The 20,571-nt window shown below is 43.8% G+C and overlaps 1 protein-coding gene across 4 annotated transcripts in view; it reads left to right on the top strand.

Moving 5' to 3' along the window:
• The window catches only part of RCOR3 (REST corepressor 3), a 1,455,897-nt gene that overhangs the window by 372,282 nt on the left and 1,063,044 nt on the right, over window positions 1-20,571 (top strand). For all 4 annotated transcript variants that reach the window (XM_044061710.1, XM_044061718.1, XM_044061701.1 and 1 more), the window contains exon 5: window positions 760-921. In XM_044061710.1, the coding sequence (XP_043917645.1) occupies window positions 760-921 (162 nt within the window). The remainder of the gene's footprint in view (window positions 1-759; window positions 922-20,571) is intronic.

Genomic DNA, 20,571 nt, shown 5'->3' with positions numbered 1-20,571 from the left:
TACCTTCAGGTTTAGAGGTGGATTATTTTCTCCAAGTTTGGAGATGCCCTTTTTTGCTTGGTCTAGCTATCAAACGAGATCTGAGTAGTTACCGCCTAGCATTGTGGGATATAGGGGACCTCGAGCCGGTGGAACTAGCTCTCGAGCTTTAAAAGTGGCCGAGTCGGAGCCGTGGTTCGGCTCCGAACCCATCCAGCAAGAAAGAAGGCGAGAAGAAGACAACTAACATGGAACGTTATGGTAGGTACATAACTTCTAATTTTGCATCTCCAGTGTTCAATGCATTATTAGTTTTAGTAGAGAAGGTCTGAGATTCTAACAGTATGTAAAGTGTGTATTTTTGGGTCTATATTATAAGCTTGAAGCGTCAGCTCTCCAAACACCTAAACAGCGAAAGCTGAAAACCGCAAATGGCCACTTCCGTGATTTGTTTCACAGGGAAATAATTGCTTGGCTGGCAAACAGACACCTAATGAAGTGGGGGGATGTGCCCCCCTCACCCCCTCTAACTAAATATACCAATTCCGAGATTGCTCTACATTGGAGAAAAGGGCAAATTCCCAATAACAGCCAAGCAGATTTTTTTTTCCCTGTGAAAAAATTTGCGGAAGTGGCCGTTCGTGGTTTTCAGCTTTCGCTGTTTATGGGTTGACCATTAGGTGTTCGGAGAGCTGACGCTTCGAGGTTCTAATATAGAGCCTGTATTTTTAATTGTGTATTGCACAGGAATAACACATCTGGTATTTATTCTCTTTGAAGGCACTTGGTATGCTGTTCTGGCATAAACATAATATAGAGAAGTCACTGGCTGACCTTCCCAACTTTACTCCATTCCCTGACGAGTGGACTGTAGAAGACAAAGTCCTTTTTGAGCAGGCCTTTAGCTTTCATGGGAAAAGCTTTCACAGGATCCAGCAAATGGTAAGCGAATTAGTTGATTGTTGTCAGTTGTATCTCAGCTCAATTGTGCAGATTCTTCCATCCATTATTTATTAGGAGACGGATAATTTTTAAGAAAAGGTGTTAATAGTACTAATACATTTTTAGTGAGAAGGGTGCATGTGCATTTAATCTGTCCAGAAGTAATTTTGTTGAATATTACTGAATCACCCTAAGCATGTGTTCTACAGAGAGCAGACTGTGGTACAGAAAGAAAGTGAAGATGGTTGAGGCGATTGTGCTATTGGTGGTGTGACAGTAATATTGGTAGAAACATATTAAATCATTAAATCATTCCATGACTCAAACTTGGAAGAGTTTCATTTGCTAGTATATGGTAGCACATCTTTTGGGAAATCTTTTTTGTTCAGTTATTGATTAACTCCAAGCTGGTGTGCAGAAAGAGCGAGGTGATTAATAAGACTCAGTCAGCAACGCAGTGTGGTGGTGTCATGGAGCTTTTATTTGTTTGATTCTCTTGCTCACAGTCTCATGAATTGAAGTTCGAGAAGGAAATCAACTGCTATGATGAATGCAGTTTGCAGCTGACTAGCTTTAATGCAGTCTGTACTTTCATGTTGATTGCATTTGGAGGGCTCTTCTTCAGGTCTGCAAAATGCCTTCAGTCAAAACTTTGGAGCTTTTCTTTCTGGGAATTGAATGTGTAAGGTAGTTAAAAGTTTGAATGGAGAAAATCTTGGGATCATCAAAACATTTTAAAGAGCATGTCCAGAGGATTCGGTGAAGTGTACAAAAAAGTATTAATTTGAAGCAGAGCACATCCTTTTATTGGTGATCACAAGCACAAGCATTTTTTTTTCCGTTTTTGACTTTGATAAAATGATATCCCACAGTACAGACATGTCCAGCACAAACTCTTGCCATTGTATCTTCTTCTCAGAGCAGGGATGTTAGTCATTTTGATAATGCCTTTTAGGGAGCTTATGGAAACTAGAGATCATTTATGTGAATGGTAGCAAGCTCCAGTTTTTTTTTTTTGTTTGCTTTTTTTTAAAAAAAAAAATAGGTGTGTGTGTGTGTGTGTGTGTGTGTGTGTGTGTGTGTGTGTGTGTGTGTGTGTGTGTGTGTGTTATGTATGAGGAAGAACTATTTGTAAACAACTGTAAAGCCAAACTGGCACAGAAAACTTACTAAAGGTCTACAGCTTCTGCCTATAACTTAACTGTTTTACCCCTCAGAGGGTACAGTACCCTTTTGCAGCCTGGGTATCTTGTCTAACTCCCAGTTTAATAAAGGTGTATACATGTTTCCTCATGCATCTCTATGTTTACGGCTGTTCCACTGCATGATACTATGATTAGATTGTACCACTTTAAATGTATTCTTTTATTTGATATGCTTTTATGTAATGTGGTCAAGTTCGTAATTTTCTAGTACTTCATTGTCAAAAATGACAGTTACGTTTAATTTACCTGTGATGATTTGTGTTGTATCTTGTGTTGTATTGTACCAGTTGAGCTTTGCTTCTGGGCCTCTGCTGAAAAGGGGATGTTCATCGTGCATACAGCTGCAGTCATAACAGATGGGGTTCTCCTGCCGTCAGGCGGGTCCTCGGTCGGCCGAATTCCAAAGTCTAGGTCCGGCATCGGTTGTCGTCGCTTCTTCCCTGACGTCAGTGCGACAGGGGTATAAAAGAACCAGCCAATGCCATTTTCTTCAGTCTTTCTTGCCGCGCGGTGCCCGAAGCAGAAGCAGTTCGCAAGTGCCGGTCGGCCAGCTCCTGAGATTACGAAAAATTTGGAAACCGAAGTCTTCTTAAAAGCTAATTACCCCGTTGGTGAAACTTTTCTTGCCTCAGACTGATGTCAGACAAAGTTAATAATTGTATTTCTTGTGGGAAGCAAATACCGCATAAGGATTTCCATTCCCTCTGTATACCTTGTTTAGGCCCAGACCACGACGTCTCGGTCTGTCACTTTTGTGCTACATTCAACAAACGCACTATTAAGCGTCGGGCGGAGTTCGCCCAGCATGTTTTTGGGAAAGCATTTAACTATACTATGTCGTCGGATACTCCGACTCCGGTTTTGTCTAAAAAACCGCAAAGACAAGGACCAACACTCGAGGTCCGCGGCCTCTACCGACACCACGCCAAAGCCGACTACACGTGGTCCGGTTCTCAGTGAGGCGCCTACGCAGCCCCTGATTACCGACGACACATCTTTGGCGGTGTCTCCTGTACCCGAGGTCACAGGCTCCTCGGCCCACACCCCGACTACAGATACCGAAGCCACTCTTGGCGTTGAAACACACAATGTGGACAGGTCCCCCTCCACTCAAGGTGTCTTCAGACCTTCCTCTTCTTTCTCCAACAAGGCTTTCACCAAGTCTAAAGCAACCATGCACCCTAAGAGACCATCTCCAGGCCCCATGCCTAAGAAACAGATGCTTAAAATGGCTGAGGATTTAATTACTCCAATCAGAGGTTCTCAGCCACCTCCGGACAAAAGGCCCAGAGTGGAGGAAGATTCCCCCTCCTCTGATCAGGGCTCCATTATTTCAGAACACTCTGATGATCAGGAACAGTCTTACTCCCCTTTTGAAGACACTGATGCAGAGAAGTCTATTCCTTCTGTATCCCCCCCTGAGGATTACTCATTTGGGGAAACTTTGCATACCTTAAGGGAACACTTCCACTGGGAAGGCCGGGATTATTCAGATTCCAAGAAAAGGCTCAGGGAATTTATTTTGTTACCCCAGCACAGGCCTCTGGCTATACCTCCTGTCTTGGACATCCTAGATGATGTTTACTCGGAGGCCTGCCTTAACCCAGACTCTCTACCTCCAGCTCCAGTTAAGCCTGACAGGTACTACAGGCTTCCTGACTCACACCAATTTCTTTACAAAAGCCATGCTGCTGACCTAGAAACCATCTCACAGGGGCCCAAGGGAGTTAAGGCTTCCATTGCCAAAAATCCATTGCCTTCGAGAGATTCCAGATCCTTAGAAAGGTGGGGAAAAAAGGTATATACCTCGGCTACCTTAACCATGAGGGCCTTAAACTGTCAGTTTCATATGCTAAAATACCAACAGTTTCTGTTATCTCAATTGAAAAGTAAAATGTCACAACCTGAACAACCAGACTTGAAGGAGTTGCAGGATTTGATGCATAGTGCAGAACAAGTGGGTGAACATACCTTACAATGTGGTTTTGATGCTCTAGAGGCCTCATGTAGAGCTGCTGTTACAGGCTCAGTCATACGTAGGCATGCCTGGCTCAAGGAACAAACCTTGCCTGATCATGTCGAAGCTAAATTACTAGACGCCCCTCTTCAAAAGGATGTACTATTTGGGGCAAATGCTGAGGAAGTATTACGGAAAATGGAGGAAAAAGCTAAATCAATGCAAACTGTGAAAGAATTTCTGCAGGTTCAACCCCCACGTTTTAGTAGAAATTGGCCTTCCAAAAGCTGGTTCTTTCCTGCCACAGACAGACCCCAAAGAGGCAGATACAGGCGCCCGAGGGGCAGAGGACAATCACAAGGATCGTACAGAGGCAGACAGTGGCAAGCCCCTACACAAAGAGGTGGTGAGGACAATTCACAATCTTTCAGAAAGCAAACCCAATGACTTTCCCCTTTGTAGGCCAACCAGGTCTCAAATGGCAGCCCCCTTAGGAGGAAAGCTGGCACTATTCTCAAAAAATTGGCATGTTGTCACAAAGGACAAATGGATACTGGACATTATAAACAGAGGCTACAAATTCCATTTTCATACCCTTCCAAAAATGAGAGGCATGCCAAAACTGCCACACAATCAAAGGGCAGAGGCACAAAAGCAAATTTCAGATCTTATAAACATGAAAGCTATTCAAGAGGTACCTACACACGAACAAGGTCAAGGTTTTTATTCCAGGCTATTTCTGGTGCCAAGGAAGGGAAAAGATTGGAGACCTATTTTGGATCTTTCCATCCTAAACACATTCCTACTCGTACCAAAATTCAAGATGCTCACTCTACAGCAACTTCTTCCCATGCTGGGCAAGGAGTCTTGGCTGGTAACATTGGACCTCAAGGAGGCATACCTGCATGTCCCAATCAGACAAAATTGCAGAAGATACCTCAGATTTCTTGCAGGTTCAACCCATTATCAATTCTCTGCATTGCCCTTTGGCTTATCTACTGCACCCAGAGTATTCACGAAATGCCTGGCATCAATAATTGCCTACTGCAGACTTCAAGGGATACAAATATACCCTTATTTGGACGACTGCCTGATCCAAGCGGACAGCAAGCACATTCTTCTGAAACATCTGGCTTATGTAATAATGTTATTAAACTCTCTGGGATACACAGTCAACAAAGAGAAATCAAGGCTAATACCCTCTCGGAATATAATTTTCCTGGGTGCCAATTTGGACACAAACACCCAGATGGCCTACCTCACACCAGAGAAGCAGGGGCAACTAATTCAATATTTCAGAACACTGACAAATTGCACCAGGCTGACTGCAAGGAAAATCCTGCAGGCTCTGGGATTCATGGCATCTTGCATCTTACTAATCCCATGTGCAAAGCTGCATATGAGAAAACCACAATGGTACCTAAAAAACATATGGTCTCAACACAGCCACAGTTTGGAAACAATAATACCACTAATTCCATGTCTGCAAAAGGAATTTCTGTGGTGGGCTCAAGCATGTCAAACAAACATAGGTCTTCCATTCAGCAAGCCTCAAGCAAATCAAGTCGTCACAACAGACGCCTCGGACTACGCCTGGGGAGCGCACATGACAGACCGGTGCATTCAGGGCAAATGGTCCCAAAAAGAAAAGCACCTTCACATCAATCAAAAAAAAATGCTACCAGTAATAAATGCTATTATAGCTTTCAAGGACCTTCTACAACCAGGTCAACTATTGATAAGAATGGACAACACCACAGTTATGTGGTACATAAACAAACAGGGAGGAACACATTCTTACCCCCTATGCAGACTGGCCATGTCACTTTGGAACATGGCCATGGACTTACAAATGGAACTACAAGCACAGTACTTGCCAGGCAAGGAAAACACGCTGGCAGACAACCTAAGCAGGAATATGACAGATCCACACGAATGGAAGTTGCATCCAAAAGGTTTTACAGAATTAATCCAAGAATGGGGAAGGCCAGACATAGATCTCTTTGCCTCCCACAAAAATCACCAATTGACAAAATTCTGCTCGAGGACCTTCCATCCAAAGGCCTGGAGAGTGGACGCTCTCTCTTTCAGTTGGACATCAATGACAGTTTATGCCTTCCTGCCTCTTCCTCTGCTGCCCAAAGTCCTATTGAAGACCAGAGCAGACAGACCAAAGATGATCCTCATTGCTCCGGACTGGTACCCACTCCTGAGGAGCCTGACACATTCCCCTCCATGGACCCTGCCTCTAATGCCTCTTCTTCTGACTCAGCACAGCTTCAAAACTCTTCACAGTCAGCTAAAAACACTCAATCTAGTCGCATGGAAGATTCCTTAGCATCACAGCAGGCCCTACTCTCCAAGGAGGTGCAGGATGTCATTTTGGAGGCCAGAAGGCCATCAACTAGAAAAGCTTACTCCACAAAAATGGAAACGTTTTTGTGTCTGGAATGAAAAAAAGGGCCAGAACCCTGGAAAACTGAATTTACCTCAAATACTACAATATTTGGTTGAACTGCTAAGCAGTGGACTTTCGTTCTCCTCCATCAAAATCCATGCCTCAGCCATTTCTGCAGAATACAACACTGATCCTCCTTTATTCTCTCACCCTCTTTTAAGACAGTTCCTCAGAGGGGCTAAGAATTTAAGACCTCCAAGGAAACAACCAATACCTGCTTGGGATCTTAATTTCATTCTGGAAAAACTGACTTTGCCTCCTTTTGAGCCAGCTGCCTCATCAGATTTGCAATATTTGTCCTGGAAAACAGCTTTCCTTCTGGCTATCACTTCAGCTCGTAGAGTTTCAGAACTACAGGCTCTCATGGCTGTCCAGCCATTTATCTTCCATCAGGACAGAGTTTCCTTACGAACCAACCCGTCCTTTATGCCTAAAGTGGTATCCAGGGTAGCTTTAAATCATGCCATACATTTACCTACTTTTTATCCCAATCCTCAAAACAAAGGGGAGAGATTCCTACATTCCTTGGACATCCACAGGCAACTGCGTTATTATTTGGACAGAACAAAACCTTTCAGAAAATCAGAACAGCTCTTTGTGGCCTGTGCGGTAGGAGCTCAAGGAAAGCCAATTTCCAAACAGACAATCTCAAAATGGATAGCCCACTGCATTCGCTTTTGCTATTCCTTTCATGGCAAAACTGTACCTGCAGGCATTAGAACTCATTCCACCAGGGCCACAGCCACCTCTGCAGCCTTCCTCAGAGGAGTTCCTACCAAGGATATTTTGGAAGCAGCCACTTGGAGTTCTGTGCATACCTTCTCCAAACACTACAACCTACCATTATACTTCAAATCTAGAGCAGGCTTTGCCACTGCAGTCTTGCAGGGCATTTTGGCTCCTCTTAGTTCCACCTAGTGCCTACCACCCCTTTCTTAGCTTTGGGATTCTACCCATCTGTTATGACTGCAGCGCACGATGAACATAGTACAGTTTTGTACCTACCATAAATGTAGATGTTCGAGTGCTAATACAGCTGCAGTCCAGGTTTCCCTCCCTCCTTCCCCTCTAGGGGTATTTTTTTATGGTGTATTTGTTTGCAACTACTGTTTTTTGATTATATTGCATTGCATTACTACATAATTTTATGTATTGCCTTCCTTCTGACGGCACCTGACATCTGGGGCAAGAAAAACTGAAGAAAATGGCGTTGGCTGGTTCTTTTATACCCCTGTCGCACTGACGTCAGGGAAGAAGCAACGACAACTGACGCCGGACCTAGACTTTGGAATTCGGCCGACCGAGGACCCGCCTGACGGCAGGAGAACCCCATCTGTTATGACTGCAGCTGTATTAGCACTCGAACATCTACATTTATGGTAGGTACAAAACTGTACTTTCTACCCCCAGTTGGATTTCTGTCAAAAAATGAATAATTGGCAAGTGCTTGTATTTATTAATCAGTAAACTAATTAGTTATTCTCACCCTTCATGATGTTAACACATCCATGCAGGGCATACTGCCTCAGACTGGACTTTGGCAGACACTTCTGTACTACTTTGTATTTTGGGAATTTTAAAAGTTAATTTATCAGCAAATACTAAAAGAAAAAATCCTTAATGAAATATGATTGCAAGCAGAGAAAGATGTGATATTTTGCACACTCCTTTTGGATGTGATCTTTAATTCATTTCCAGTCTCTTCAGAATGTTTTCCTTCTGTCTACGAGTCTTATTTAATTTTGTTTATGGTTCTAGCTGACTTGTCAAGCGGTAACTTTTTCTTCGTTTCTGTAGCTAGTAAGTATGCTTTACTTTGGTTTTGATGTGCCAGCCCATTTAGTTGATACTAAGCTGTTTAGAAACTGGCTTTTTTGTATTTTCTGTCTTTAAGTCAGTTTTCTGGTTGAGGCCATCAAGTGAACCAAAGATGAAAAGGTTCTACTACTGCTCCTAGCAGATTAGAATGCTGAAGTGTGACACACCAAGGGTGAAATGCAAAACTTACTAATGACATTTCAAAAGTTGTGATATTCAGGTAAAACATTCAGCAAATTGACTTGTGTTAAAAAAGTGTAATTTATTTGAATGAGAAACCTACTTCTTTGTGTAACCAAGGCTTCTTGCAGTGCTAGACTGCTTAAGGATGTCTGAATCCCATAATTAAATATCCTAAATGCGCAGTCTGTTATAGTAGAAAGCATGTTTTTCCCTTAAGTGATAACATTTTGCTATGGTTGAATTCACTGAATGGTTCACCTTCATATCACAGCTTTGAGTTGCCACCTACAATAATTTTTCTGTTTCAGTCTCGGAATGGCAATTTTCGACTTTCCAGTCTGCAACTTTCTGAGAAGGTAGCAGGAAGGATGATTCCAGTACTTCTGAAACTTGCAGTAGGTGTGGGGTGACTTTTGCTAAAACTAATAATGCACATCTGTCATGTCTTAGGACTGCATATTGTATGGTTAAATGTAAAGTTGCATAATATTTAACCCTAAACTATGGGTATATAAGGCAGCTGTAAGTACAAGGACTTTGTTCTTTGAATGTAGCAGGAGACAGTGTCTGCTTTTCAGTTAGTCCAGTCTCGCTACCACTAGTGTGAAGTTTTCCTCAAATGTGTATATAGAACTTTGAGGCAGTGACTCCTTGAAACAGACTGCTTTGAGGGTGGAGCACCAAGGGTTTTATGGCCAAGATCCCCTTGCTTGTCAGGTGCTAACTTTGGGACTTCTTAACAGTTGTCTGCTTTGTTAACTGCAAGTGTAATGTTGAAGGATACTACTTCCAAGCAAGTTACAGACCGTACGCCTTCTTGACTTTCATTATCAGAGAGTGGTGTAGGGTCTTCAATGGTTTAATAGCCCACATGCTTACTAAGTACGTTATTAACCAGTAGCGTAAATTTCCTCCGACTTTTAGAAAGCTGTGATAGGCATGGTATATGCCATGGGCTTGATCTTCCAGGGTAATATCTGTCTCTTGTAAAATAAGAAATGAACTGGAGAAATGAATATCCTGGGCTCTTGTTTTTAATAGGTTCAGTCCCACTGTACTGCAAGTTGGCTTAGAATACTTAACATTTTATTCATACTGCGGCTAATGGTTCTGAGTTGGAAAAGTGATTCAGGCAGAGTGATGCTGTACCCCTGTCATTTTGGCATGTAGTATCTGTTCTCAAATTCAGTAGGATTAATAAGGGGTAAAGCATATCAGGATAGTAAGGCTTCTTGTTCCATTTCCTTGCCACCATTCTTTCCAAAAAAAAAAAAAAAGCTTACTGAGAAGTGTTACCAAGTCCAGACATTTTTTCTGTTAAGTTTCACTTGTGGAAAAGTACCTTTCTTCAAAAATCAAGACTCCTTTCCAGTGGTTTCCTTAATCTCTTCCCAGTGACAAAATATATAAATGTTCATTATCTTGATCTGCTGCAGTAGCCTTAGCTGTATGGGTTATTTCCTGCCGAGGATATAACAGCCGGTCAACTTCCAAAGCTTCAGGCCACTTTCATACCTCCAAACTGTCAGGCAGCTTGAGCTGAGTGGACTAAAAGATAAGTTTGGGTACAAAGCCCTTCAGAGCTTTACTGCTGCCAAAGAGTGTGCTCGTCTGAGGTTTTCAAGAATCAATGCTCGGCTTGTGCTTTCCTTTGCCAGGCAGATAAGTTCCCTATGGGGGAAAGGGCTTCCATTTTCTTAATTTTGTTCATGTTTTATTACTTTCCTCATCAAGATAAAAGTTATTTTAAAGCTAGAAGTGTTGTATTTAATGGACTGTTTTGAGACTGTAATATACTTTTAAACAGAGCTCTCATTTTTTTCCTGTCAGTTTAAAAGTGGTGTAAAGTAACTGAAAACATTTTTTCTGTGAATAAATTGGGTTTATTTTACTTTTGTGGTGCTGGCATAATGTTTTAAGGTGTGCTTTACTGTGATTTTCTGTCAAAATAACTTTTTGTGAACTGGTAGTGTTTACCAGCAATTGCTGCTTTTCTTCCCGTGGAAAGTGGCACCATTTTCGGCTTGACCATGGAACAGATTACCGGTCGCATGGCTGGCCCTTCTTCATTCACAAAAATAAAAAAATAAGTAGTCAGCCTGCTGTGGCAGCAAAAGTTATCAAATTGATGCAGCTGCAGATGGGTGACTCTGCCGTGGCCATTTGTTGTACTTCAGACCACTCATCTTTTACCCTGGATCTGCCTGGTGTAACACTTACAGCCACTATATAGTGGGGTTTAGCCTCGTCCTCTGCAACTTTTGAGGTCCCCTCAGTAGACAAGGGAGAGCCATTCTTGTTGGTCCTGGGAGAGGGAATAGGGAAGGTTTCCCTGTTGTGCTCATCCTGGGAAAAGCTGCTGCTACCATTAGTAACATGGTTGGCCGCATTTTTCCTGTGAAAAGAAACAAAAAAAAAACAAGCATGCATGTACTCCTAAACTTTCCTTGGATAGGAGTAGTTTACTAGGTCTGGCTCATTCAATCTATTTATCCTTCTTGTAAAGTAGTTTCTAGTAAAAGAAAGAGGAAATGATGTCCTTCATGGATGCATCTGCAGTCATAACAAATGGGTTGTCCTGTCGTCAGGCAGCCCTTCGGTCGGCCGGATTCCAAAGTCTGGGTCCGGCCGCTGATGTCGCACTTCACCCGACGTCATCTCTGCTGGTCTTCGGGTATAAAGGCATCAGCCGACGCCATTTTCCTCAGTCTTTCTTGCCGCGTGGCACCCAAAGCAGAAGCCGTTCGCAAGTTCCGGTCGGTCAGATCCAGAGATTACTACTACTACCGAATACTACTTCGAAGACTTCTAAAAAGCTAAGTACCCCGTTGGGGACTCTTTCTTGCCTCAGCCGATGTCAGAAAAAGTCAATAACTGTTTAACTTGTGGGAAACAAATACCTCATAAAGATTTCCACTCTTACTGTTTGCCTTGCTTAGGCCCAGACCACGACGTAGCAGCCTGTTCGGCCTGTGCTTCCTTCAACCGACGAACGCTTAGGCGTCGGTCGGAGTTTGCTGAACAGTTTTTCGGCTCAGATTTTGCGTACATTATGTCGTCGGATCCTCCGACTACCCAAATTGTTAAAAAACGCAAAGAAAAAGACCGACACTCGCGGTCCGTGGTTTCGGCCGAAACCACGGTTAAGCAAGCCACGAGTGTCTCGGTTTCGGCCGAAACCGAGAAAACTGGTCAATCTTCAGCCGAATCCATGCCTACTACTGAGGCTCCTGCTTCCTTATCTGAATCAGCCTCAGAAATTTTGCCTACAACTGTGGTTCCCACTGATCTATCAGACACCATCCCCTTGGATATCTCTACCCCAGCACGTGGTGCTGCTAGGCCTCCTGCAGCCATGTCTATTAAGGCCTTTGCCAGGGCTAAAGCAGCCAAATCAGCTAAATCAGTGCCTGTTAAACCACCCTCATTCAGGCCCACTTCTAGTTCTCAAATGCTTACTCTGGCAGAAGATTTAATATCCTTAATTAGGGGATCCCAATCTCACCCTGACAGGGCCTCTCAGCCCCCAGAAAAGAGACCTAGAGCAGAGCCCCCCGAGCCTGTGTCCTCTGATGATTCTGCGGATGACTCCGACATTACAGACCAGCCAGAGGCTCCTTTTTCCAATTATGAAGATTCAGATGCTGAAGAATCCATTCCAGCTGCCTCTCCACCAGAGGAATTCTCTTTTGGGGAAACCTTACATGCCATGAGAGAACAATTCCAATGGCAGGGACAAGATTTCTCAGATTCAAGAAAAAGGCTTAGGACCTTTCTGCACTTACCACAACATAGGCCCCTAGCTATACCTCCTGTCCTTTCTGTTGTGGACGATGCATTTAATGATGTCTGCACTGCTCCTGATTCTTTACCTCCAGCCCCTGCCAAACCAGATAGATTTTACAGGGTGCCAGACACTCATCACCACCTATACAAGGCCCCACAAACTATATCCCAGGGGCCTAAGGCAGTAGCCTCGACCACAGCAAAAAACCCTATTCCTTCTGAAAGGGAATCCAGGTCCTTAGAGAGATGGGGGAAAAAGTCTACACCTCTGCTACTCTCTCTGCTAGAGCTTTAAACTGTCTGTTTCACATGATCCAATACCAAGAGTTTATGCTTGATCAGTTAAAAAAGCTGTCCTCTGATGAATCTTTAGATAAGAAATATGTATTAGAAATGGTGAATAACATACAACAGGTTAGTAACCATTCTTTAAAATGTGGCTATGATGCACTGGAGGCTTCATTTAGATCAGCCATGACTGGCACAGTGATAAGAAGGCATGCATGGTTGAAAGAACAGGTCTTGCCGGATCATGTTAAAGCTAAGCTATTGGATGCTCCTATGGATAGGGCCAGTCTATTTGGGAACCTGCCCAGCAGGTAATGAAGAAAATGGAAGAGAAGGCAAAATCTGTACAAACAGTTAAAGATTTCCTACAGGTTCAGCCCCCAAGGTTTAGCAGGAACTGGCCTGCCAAGAATTGGTCCTTTCCTGACTCCACAAGATCCCAAAGGGACAGGAACAGACGCTCTAGGGGCAGAAATCAATCCAGAGGAGGTGCCTACAGAGGACGACAGTGGCAAGGCAATAACCGAGGCACAGACGCAACCACTGCCACTGCAACAGGACAATCACAGTGACTTGGCTCTGACTCCGCCTACCAGGGAGCAATTAGCAGCACCATTAGGCGGAAAGTTAGCCTTATTCTCGAAAAATTGGCACTATATTACAAAAGACAAGTGGATTTTGCAAACCATAGATCAAGGCTACCGGTTCCACTTCCACACTTTAGCAGTAAAAAGAGGAATGCCAAACCTGCCCCCAAATCAAAAATAGAAGCCCTGCACCAGACAGCAGAATTAATAAAGATGAGAGCTGTGGAAAGGGTACCAATAACAGAACAGGGCAAAGGATTCTACTCCAGACTCTTCCTAGTACCAAGAGAAGAAAAACTGGAGACCTATTCTCGACCTGTCCATCTTAAACACATACATCATTGTCCCAAAATTCAAAATGCTGACCCTACAGCAACTTCTTCCCATGCTGGGCAAGGAGTGTTGGCTGGTAACTCTAGATCTCAAGGAGGCATACCTGCACGTCCCCATTCGACCAAATTGCAGAAGATACCTCAGATTTCTTGCAGGATCAGAGCATTATCAATTCTCAGCATTGCCCTTTGGCTTATCCACTGCGCCCAGAGTATTCACAAAATGCCTGGCATCAGTAATCACTCACTGCAGAGTACAGGGAATCCAAATTTATCCATACCTGGACGACTGCCTGTTACAAGCGGACAACAAAAGCAAGCTGACAACAGATTTACAAAGGGTCATTTACTTGCTACAAGCCCTGGGATACACAGTCAGTTTTCAAAAGTCAAGACTGATACCATCCCAGACAAGAACTTTCTTGGGTGAATTGGACACAGTAAAACAGATGGCATTCCTCACTGCAGAAAAACAAAAAGAACTTCCTCTTTACTTCTTGGCATTAACAAAGCAGAACAAACTAACAGCAAGAAAAGTTCTGCAGGCCTTGGGCTTCATGGCATCATGCATAATCTTGGTCCCACATGCCAGACTACATATGAGAAAGTTACAGTGGTACCTAAAGAATTTATGGTCTCAACACAGGCACAGCTTAGAAACAGAAATACCACTAATCCCATGCTTAAAACAGGAGTTCCTATGGTGGGCTCGGGCATGCCAGTCAAACCCAGGCTTACCCTTCCACAACTTTCGAGCAAACCAAACCATCACAACGGATGCCTCAGACCTAGGATGGGGGGCACACATGCTGGACAAATGCGTACAAGGACTGTGGGCTCAGGACCAGCTGCACCTGCACATAAACCAAAAAGAAATGCTGGCAGTAAAACTGGCAATCCTAAAATTCAGACCATTCCTCAAAGAAGGCCATTTGATGATAAGGACAGACAACACCACAGTCATGTGGTACATCAACAAACAGGGAGGCACTCATTCTTACCCCCTATGCAGAATGACTTTGGGCCTTTGGAATCTGGCTCTCAGCTACAACATCCAGTTACAGGCAATATTTGTACCGGGAAAAGAGAACACCCTAGCAGACATTTTAAGCAGAACCACCTCGGATGCTCACGAATGGATGCTACACCCGGACATCTTCAAGGCCATCACAAAGAAATGGGGAATGCCACAAATAGATCTATTCGCTTCCCCACAAAATCACCAGCTCAAAAAATTCTGCACAAGGACATTCCACCCACTTGTATGGAAGGTGGACTCTCTATCCTTCAGCTGGAAAGGCCTGACAGCATATGCATTCCCACCTCTTCCCTTGATGCACAAGGTACTTCTGAAAATCAAAGAGGAACGTCTAAGGATAATTCTGATAGCTTCGAACTGGCCAAGACAACACTGGTACCCATTGCTGAGGAGCATGTCTCGGGAGAAAATGTGGTCAATACCCCTGATGCCTCTGATGTTAACTCAGAACAACTACAACATCATACATCCAAACCTAAAAACCTTGCAACTGACTGCCTGGAACATCACATAGCAGTAACTAACCCAGACCTTTCACAAAGGGTTAAAGACATTATCCTTGAAGCCCGCAGACCTTCTACAAGAAGGAACTATGCAGGAAAATGGAAAAGGTTCGTCAATTGGAGTACTGAAAGAGGAAAAGATGTGTCGAACATAGATATTGCTAACATCCTGGAGTACTTGGCAGAGCTTCTACATACAGGCCTGTCCTATTCCTCCATCAAGATACATGCATCAGCTATTTCAGCAGAATACAGCTTTGATCCTCCTGTCTTTTCACATCCTCTACTCAGGCAGTTTCTCAGAGGGATCAAGAATGTAAAACCTCCTAGGAAACCACCATTACCAGCATGGGACTTGAACTTTGTACTAGAAAAGTTGACACTCCCTCCGTTCGAACCAGCAGCAACAGCAGATCTACAACACCTGTCATGGAAAACTGCTTTCCTACTGGCTATTACTTCAGCAAGGAGGGTTTCGGAACTACAGGCCTTAATGGCAGTGCAACCCTTCCTAATCTTCCACCAAGATAGGGTGTCCATGAGAACTAATCCTACATTTATGCCTAAGGTGGTATCCAGAGTGTCTTTAAACCATGCAATCCACCTACCTACCTTCTTTCCCAATCCACAAAACACAGGTGAAAGAATAATGCATACCTTGGACGTACACAGACAGTTACGCTACTACCTGGACAGAACCAAAGGTAACAGAAAAACTGACCAGCTCTTTGTAGCCTATGCAACAGGAAGGGAAGGAAAAGCAATTTCCAAACAGACAATCTCCAAATGGATAGGAAATTGCATAAGATTCTGTTACTCCTACCATGGAAAACCAATTCCACAGAACATAAGACCTCATTCTACAAGGGCTACAGCCACTACCACAGCTTTCTTAAGAGGAGTGGCAACCAAGGACATTATTGAGGCGGCTACTTGGACCTCCGTGCATACATTTGCCAAGCATTATAATTTACCTCTATAGTCTAGATCCCGAGCAGGTTTTGCCACAGCTGTACTGCAAGGGATCCTGACTACACCATAATCATTATTCCTCCTCCCCTAGTTTGGCTATGGTATTCTACCCATTTGTTATGACTGCAGATGCATCCATGAAGGACATAGTACAGTTTTGTACCTACCATAAATGTAGATGTCCGAACTGGATAGCATCTGCAGTCAGGATTACCCTCCCTCCTTCCCCTCTGCGGTACTCCTAGGGTATTTACCCTCCTAATAGCTAGCTGGGGGGGGGGGGTCTCTTATGGTGTATTTGTTTGTATATATGTACACACATGTTTATTTTTTGTGTTTGCCTTCTACTATTTTGGAAACATTGGCTTTTATCCAAAATTTAGCTTTCCAAGAGGGCAATTGGCATCTGGGGCAAGAAACACTGAGGAAAATGGCGTCGGCTAATGCCTTTATACCCGAAGACCAGCAGAGATGACGTCGGGTGAAGTGCGACATCAGCCGAAGCCGGACCCAGACTTTGGAATCCGGCCGACCGAAGGGCTGCCTGATGACAGGACAACCCATTTGTTATGACTGCAGATGCTATCCAGTTCGGACATCTACATTTATGGTAGGTACAAAACTGTACTTTCTTCTTGTTTCACTGTTGCAGCCATTACATTTGGGTAATCTGCTAGCAGGTTGCCCTCAGTCGGCCTGATTAACAAAGTCTTGGGTCCTGCGTCGGTTGCTGTCCCTTCTTCCATGACGTCAGGTCGTCTGGGGTATAAAACATGCAGCCGACGCCATTACGTCAGTCTTTCTTGCCGCGCGGTGCCCGAAGCAAAAGCAGTTCACAAGTGCTGGTCAGCCGACTCCTGAAATTTTCGTTTTTGAGTTTCAGCACTGAAGTCTTCAACTAAAAGCTAAGTACCCCGTTGGGGAAACTTTTTCTTGCTCCTTACCGATGTCAGTAAAAGTTAATAATTGCATTACTTGTGGGAAGCAAATACCTCATAAGAATTTTCATTTGTACTGTATTCCTTGCCTAGGCCCCAGCCACAACGTACCTTGCTGTTGGTTTTTTGCTAAATTTAATCAACGCACTATTAAACGTCGGTATATTTTTGCTTCTAAATATTTTGGCTCACGATTTAATTATCCAGAAATGTTGTCGGTTAGCAATCTGACTACCGGAATGCCTAAAAAACGCAAAGAAAAAGACAGAGAGAGATCGTTGCGGTCCAAAACTGACTACGACGCTTCTCCTAAGCCAGTTGCCAGTTCGCCGGTACTCAGTGAGGCGCTTTTGCAGCCCCTGATACCCGCTACTTCTGATTTGCAGGCCTCTACTGAGACCCATTCGGAGTCTGGTATGCTGCGAGATGCTTCAATTATGGAACCCGCGGATGTCTCTACCTTAGATGGGTCTGGAGCCACTGTCCTGGCACCGGTTTCTGAGGGTGTTTTCAGGCCTACAGATTTGTATATTAGACCGACGCCATCTTCAAAACTAAGGCCAAAATCTAAATCTATGTCTAAAAAACTGACACCTGGGCCACATGTGCAGGCCCCTATGCCTAAAAAACAAATGATCAAAATGGCTGAAGATTTAATTACTCAGATCAGGGGTAGCCAACCCCCTCCTTCTAAGATGCCTAGGCAAGACATTGATTATAAATCTTCTGAACAGGATTCTATTTCTTCTGACTCTTCTAATGAACAGGATTTGTCTATTCCTACTTATGAGGACTGTGATGCTGAAGATTCCATTCCTTCTGTTTCTCCCCCTGAGGATTTTTCTTTTGGGGATACTTTACATACCTTAAGGGAACATTTCCACTGGGAATGTCAGGATTTCTCTGAATCTAAAAAGAGACTTAGGGATGTTCTTCTTCTTCATCCTTAGCATAGGTCTTTGGCTATACCTCCTGTTCTAGTCATTGCTGATGATGTTTTTTCAGAGTCTAGTATGACTCCGGATTCTCTGCCTCCGGCTCCTTGTAAGCCAGACAGATACTACAGGGTTCCTGACTCCCACAAATTCCTTTTCAAAAATCCTGTTGCTGATCCTAAAACCATTTCTCAGGGTCCCAAGGGCATTAAGACCTCTACTGCTAAAAATCCTACCCCTTTTGATAGAGATTCCAGGGCGCTGGATAGATAGGGTAAGAAAGTTTACACGTCTGCAACCTTGGCAGTCAGGGCTTTAAACTGTCAATTTCATATGCCTAAATATCAACAGCATATCATGCGACTACTTAAACAGAAAATTATGTTAATTTCTGACTGTGTGGAAAATAAAGATTTGCAGGATTTATTACATTCAGCTGAACAAGTTGGAAAACATACTTTGCAATGTGGTTTTGATTCCTTGGAGGCCTCTTGCAGGGCTGCTGTAACTGGATCTGTGCTAAGAAGGCATGCTGGGCTCAAAGAGCAAACTCTGCCTGACCATGTTAAAGCAAAATTGTTGGATGCTCCTTTACAACCGGATCGTCTCTTTGGTAATAAGGCTGAAGAAGTGTTAAAAAAGGTGGAAGATAAAGCTAAATCTATGCAAACTGTGAAAGATTTCTTACAAGTGCAACCTCCAACATTTAGTAGGCACTGGCCTACTAAGAACTGGTCCTTTCCAGTCCCCTCAAGAGCTGCTCAAGTCAAATCAAGACATTTCAAAGGCTCCAGGTTTCAGTCACAAGGAACTTTTAGAACAAAACAATGGGGTACCTCCACCTCCAAATCTGGAAACAACAAGGCACCTCCCTATGGTAAACAGTCTCAGTGACTTCCCTTTACAATCACCAAGCACTTAACTTTTAGCCGCCCCTTTTGGGGGGAAAGCTCCATTTCATGCACAAAACTGGCAAGTTATTACCCAGGACAAATGGGTTTTAAATATAGTATCCCAGGGATACAGATTTCATTTCCACACGTTGCCAATCCTAAACGGATGGCCAGATCTGCCCCCAAATCAGTGGGCAGAGGCCCAGAAACAAGTTCTCTCCCTCATGAACATGGGAGCTATTCAGCCAGTACCAGAAGAGGAAAAGAGACAAGGTTTCTATTCAAGACTTTTCCTGGTACCCAAAAAAGACAAATCATGGCGTCCAATTCTGGACTTATCCACTCTAAACACATTTATGGACATTCCAAAAGTCAAGATGCTGACTCTTCAACAGTTACTACCTATGCTAGACAAAGATGCCTGGCTGGTAACTCTAGACTTAAAAGAGGCTTACCTGCATATCCCAATCAGGGAATCTTGCAGAAGATCCCTCCGCTTCAAAGCAGGCTACTTGCATTACCAGTTCTCTGCACTGCCCTTTGGCTTATCTACTGCGCCCAGGGTCTTTCCAAAGTGCCCGGCACCAGTAATTGCATTTTGCAGGCAAAGAAATATTCAAATATATCCATACCTGGACGATCGTCTAGTTCAGGCAGAAAACAAGGACATTCTTCTAAAGCATCTGGCGTTTGTAAAAATGGTTCTAACTTGTCTAGGGTACACCATAAACGAAAAGAAATCACAACTGGTACCCTCTCAAAAAATTACATTCCTGGGTGCAAGCTTGAATACACCTGCCCAGATGACTTACCTTACGCCAGAAAAGAAAATTCAATTGGTGACTTACTTCAAACAGGTGGCCACAAAAACACTGCTATCTGCAAGACAAATTCTGCAAGCCTTGGGGTTCATGGCCTCCTGCATTCTTCTAATTCCATATGCAAGACTGCATATGAGGAAACTTCAGTGGTACTTAAAAAGTTTATGGAGTCAGCATTGTCACAGCCTGGAAACAATGATTCCTATTATACCTTGCCTGCAACTAGAGTTCCTATGGTGGGCAGAGGCCTGCCACCAAAACAAGGGACTGCCATTCACACCACCCCCTGCCCACCCAGTCCCTAACTACAGACGCTTCAGACTATGCATGGGGGGCTCATCTGGCAGGGAAGTGCATTCAGGGCAAATGGAGGCCAAATCAAATGCACCTTCATGTCAGTCAAAAAGAAATGCTAGCTGTACAGAATGCACTGACAGCCTTCAAGGACTACCTTCATCCAGGACAACTAATGGTAAAGACGGACAACACCACAGATGTTCATCGTGCATACAGCTGCAGTAATCACAGATGGGTTTTCAGCCGTCAGGCGGTCCCTCAGTCGGCCGAATTCCAAAGTCTTGGTCCGGCGTCGGTTGTTGACGCTTACTCTTCTGACGTCAGGAAGGCCAGAGTATATAAGACACAGCCGACGCCATGTTCTTCAGTCTTTTTTGCCGCGCGGTGCCCGAAGCAGAAGCAGTTCGCAAGTGCCGGTCGGCCAGCTCCTGAATTACGAAAATATTTGGAACCGAAGTCTTCATTAAAGCTAAGTACCCCGTTGGGGAAACTTTTCTTGCCTCAGACCGATGTCAGAAAAAGTTAATAATTGTATTTCTTGTGGGAAGCAAATACCACATAAAAATACCACATAAGGATTTCCATTCCCTTTGCATACCTTGTTTGGGCCCAGACCACGACGTCTCGGGCTGTCGCTT

The sequence above is a fragment of the Protopterus annectens genome, chromosome 1.part0, assembly GCF_019279795.1.
Source record: "Protopterus annectens isolate FY-2018-M chromosome 1.part0, PAN1.0, whole genome shotgun sequence".
NCBI lineage: Eukaryota > Metazoa > Chordata > Ceratodontiformes > Protopteridae > Protopterus > Protopterus annectens.
The sequence above is the reverse complement of the archived record's forward strand: the minus strand, read 5'-3'. Positions and strand labels throughout refer to the sequence as shown.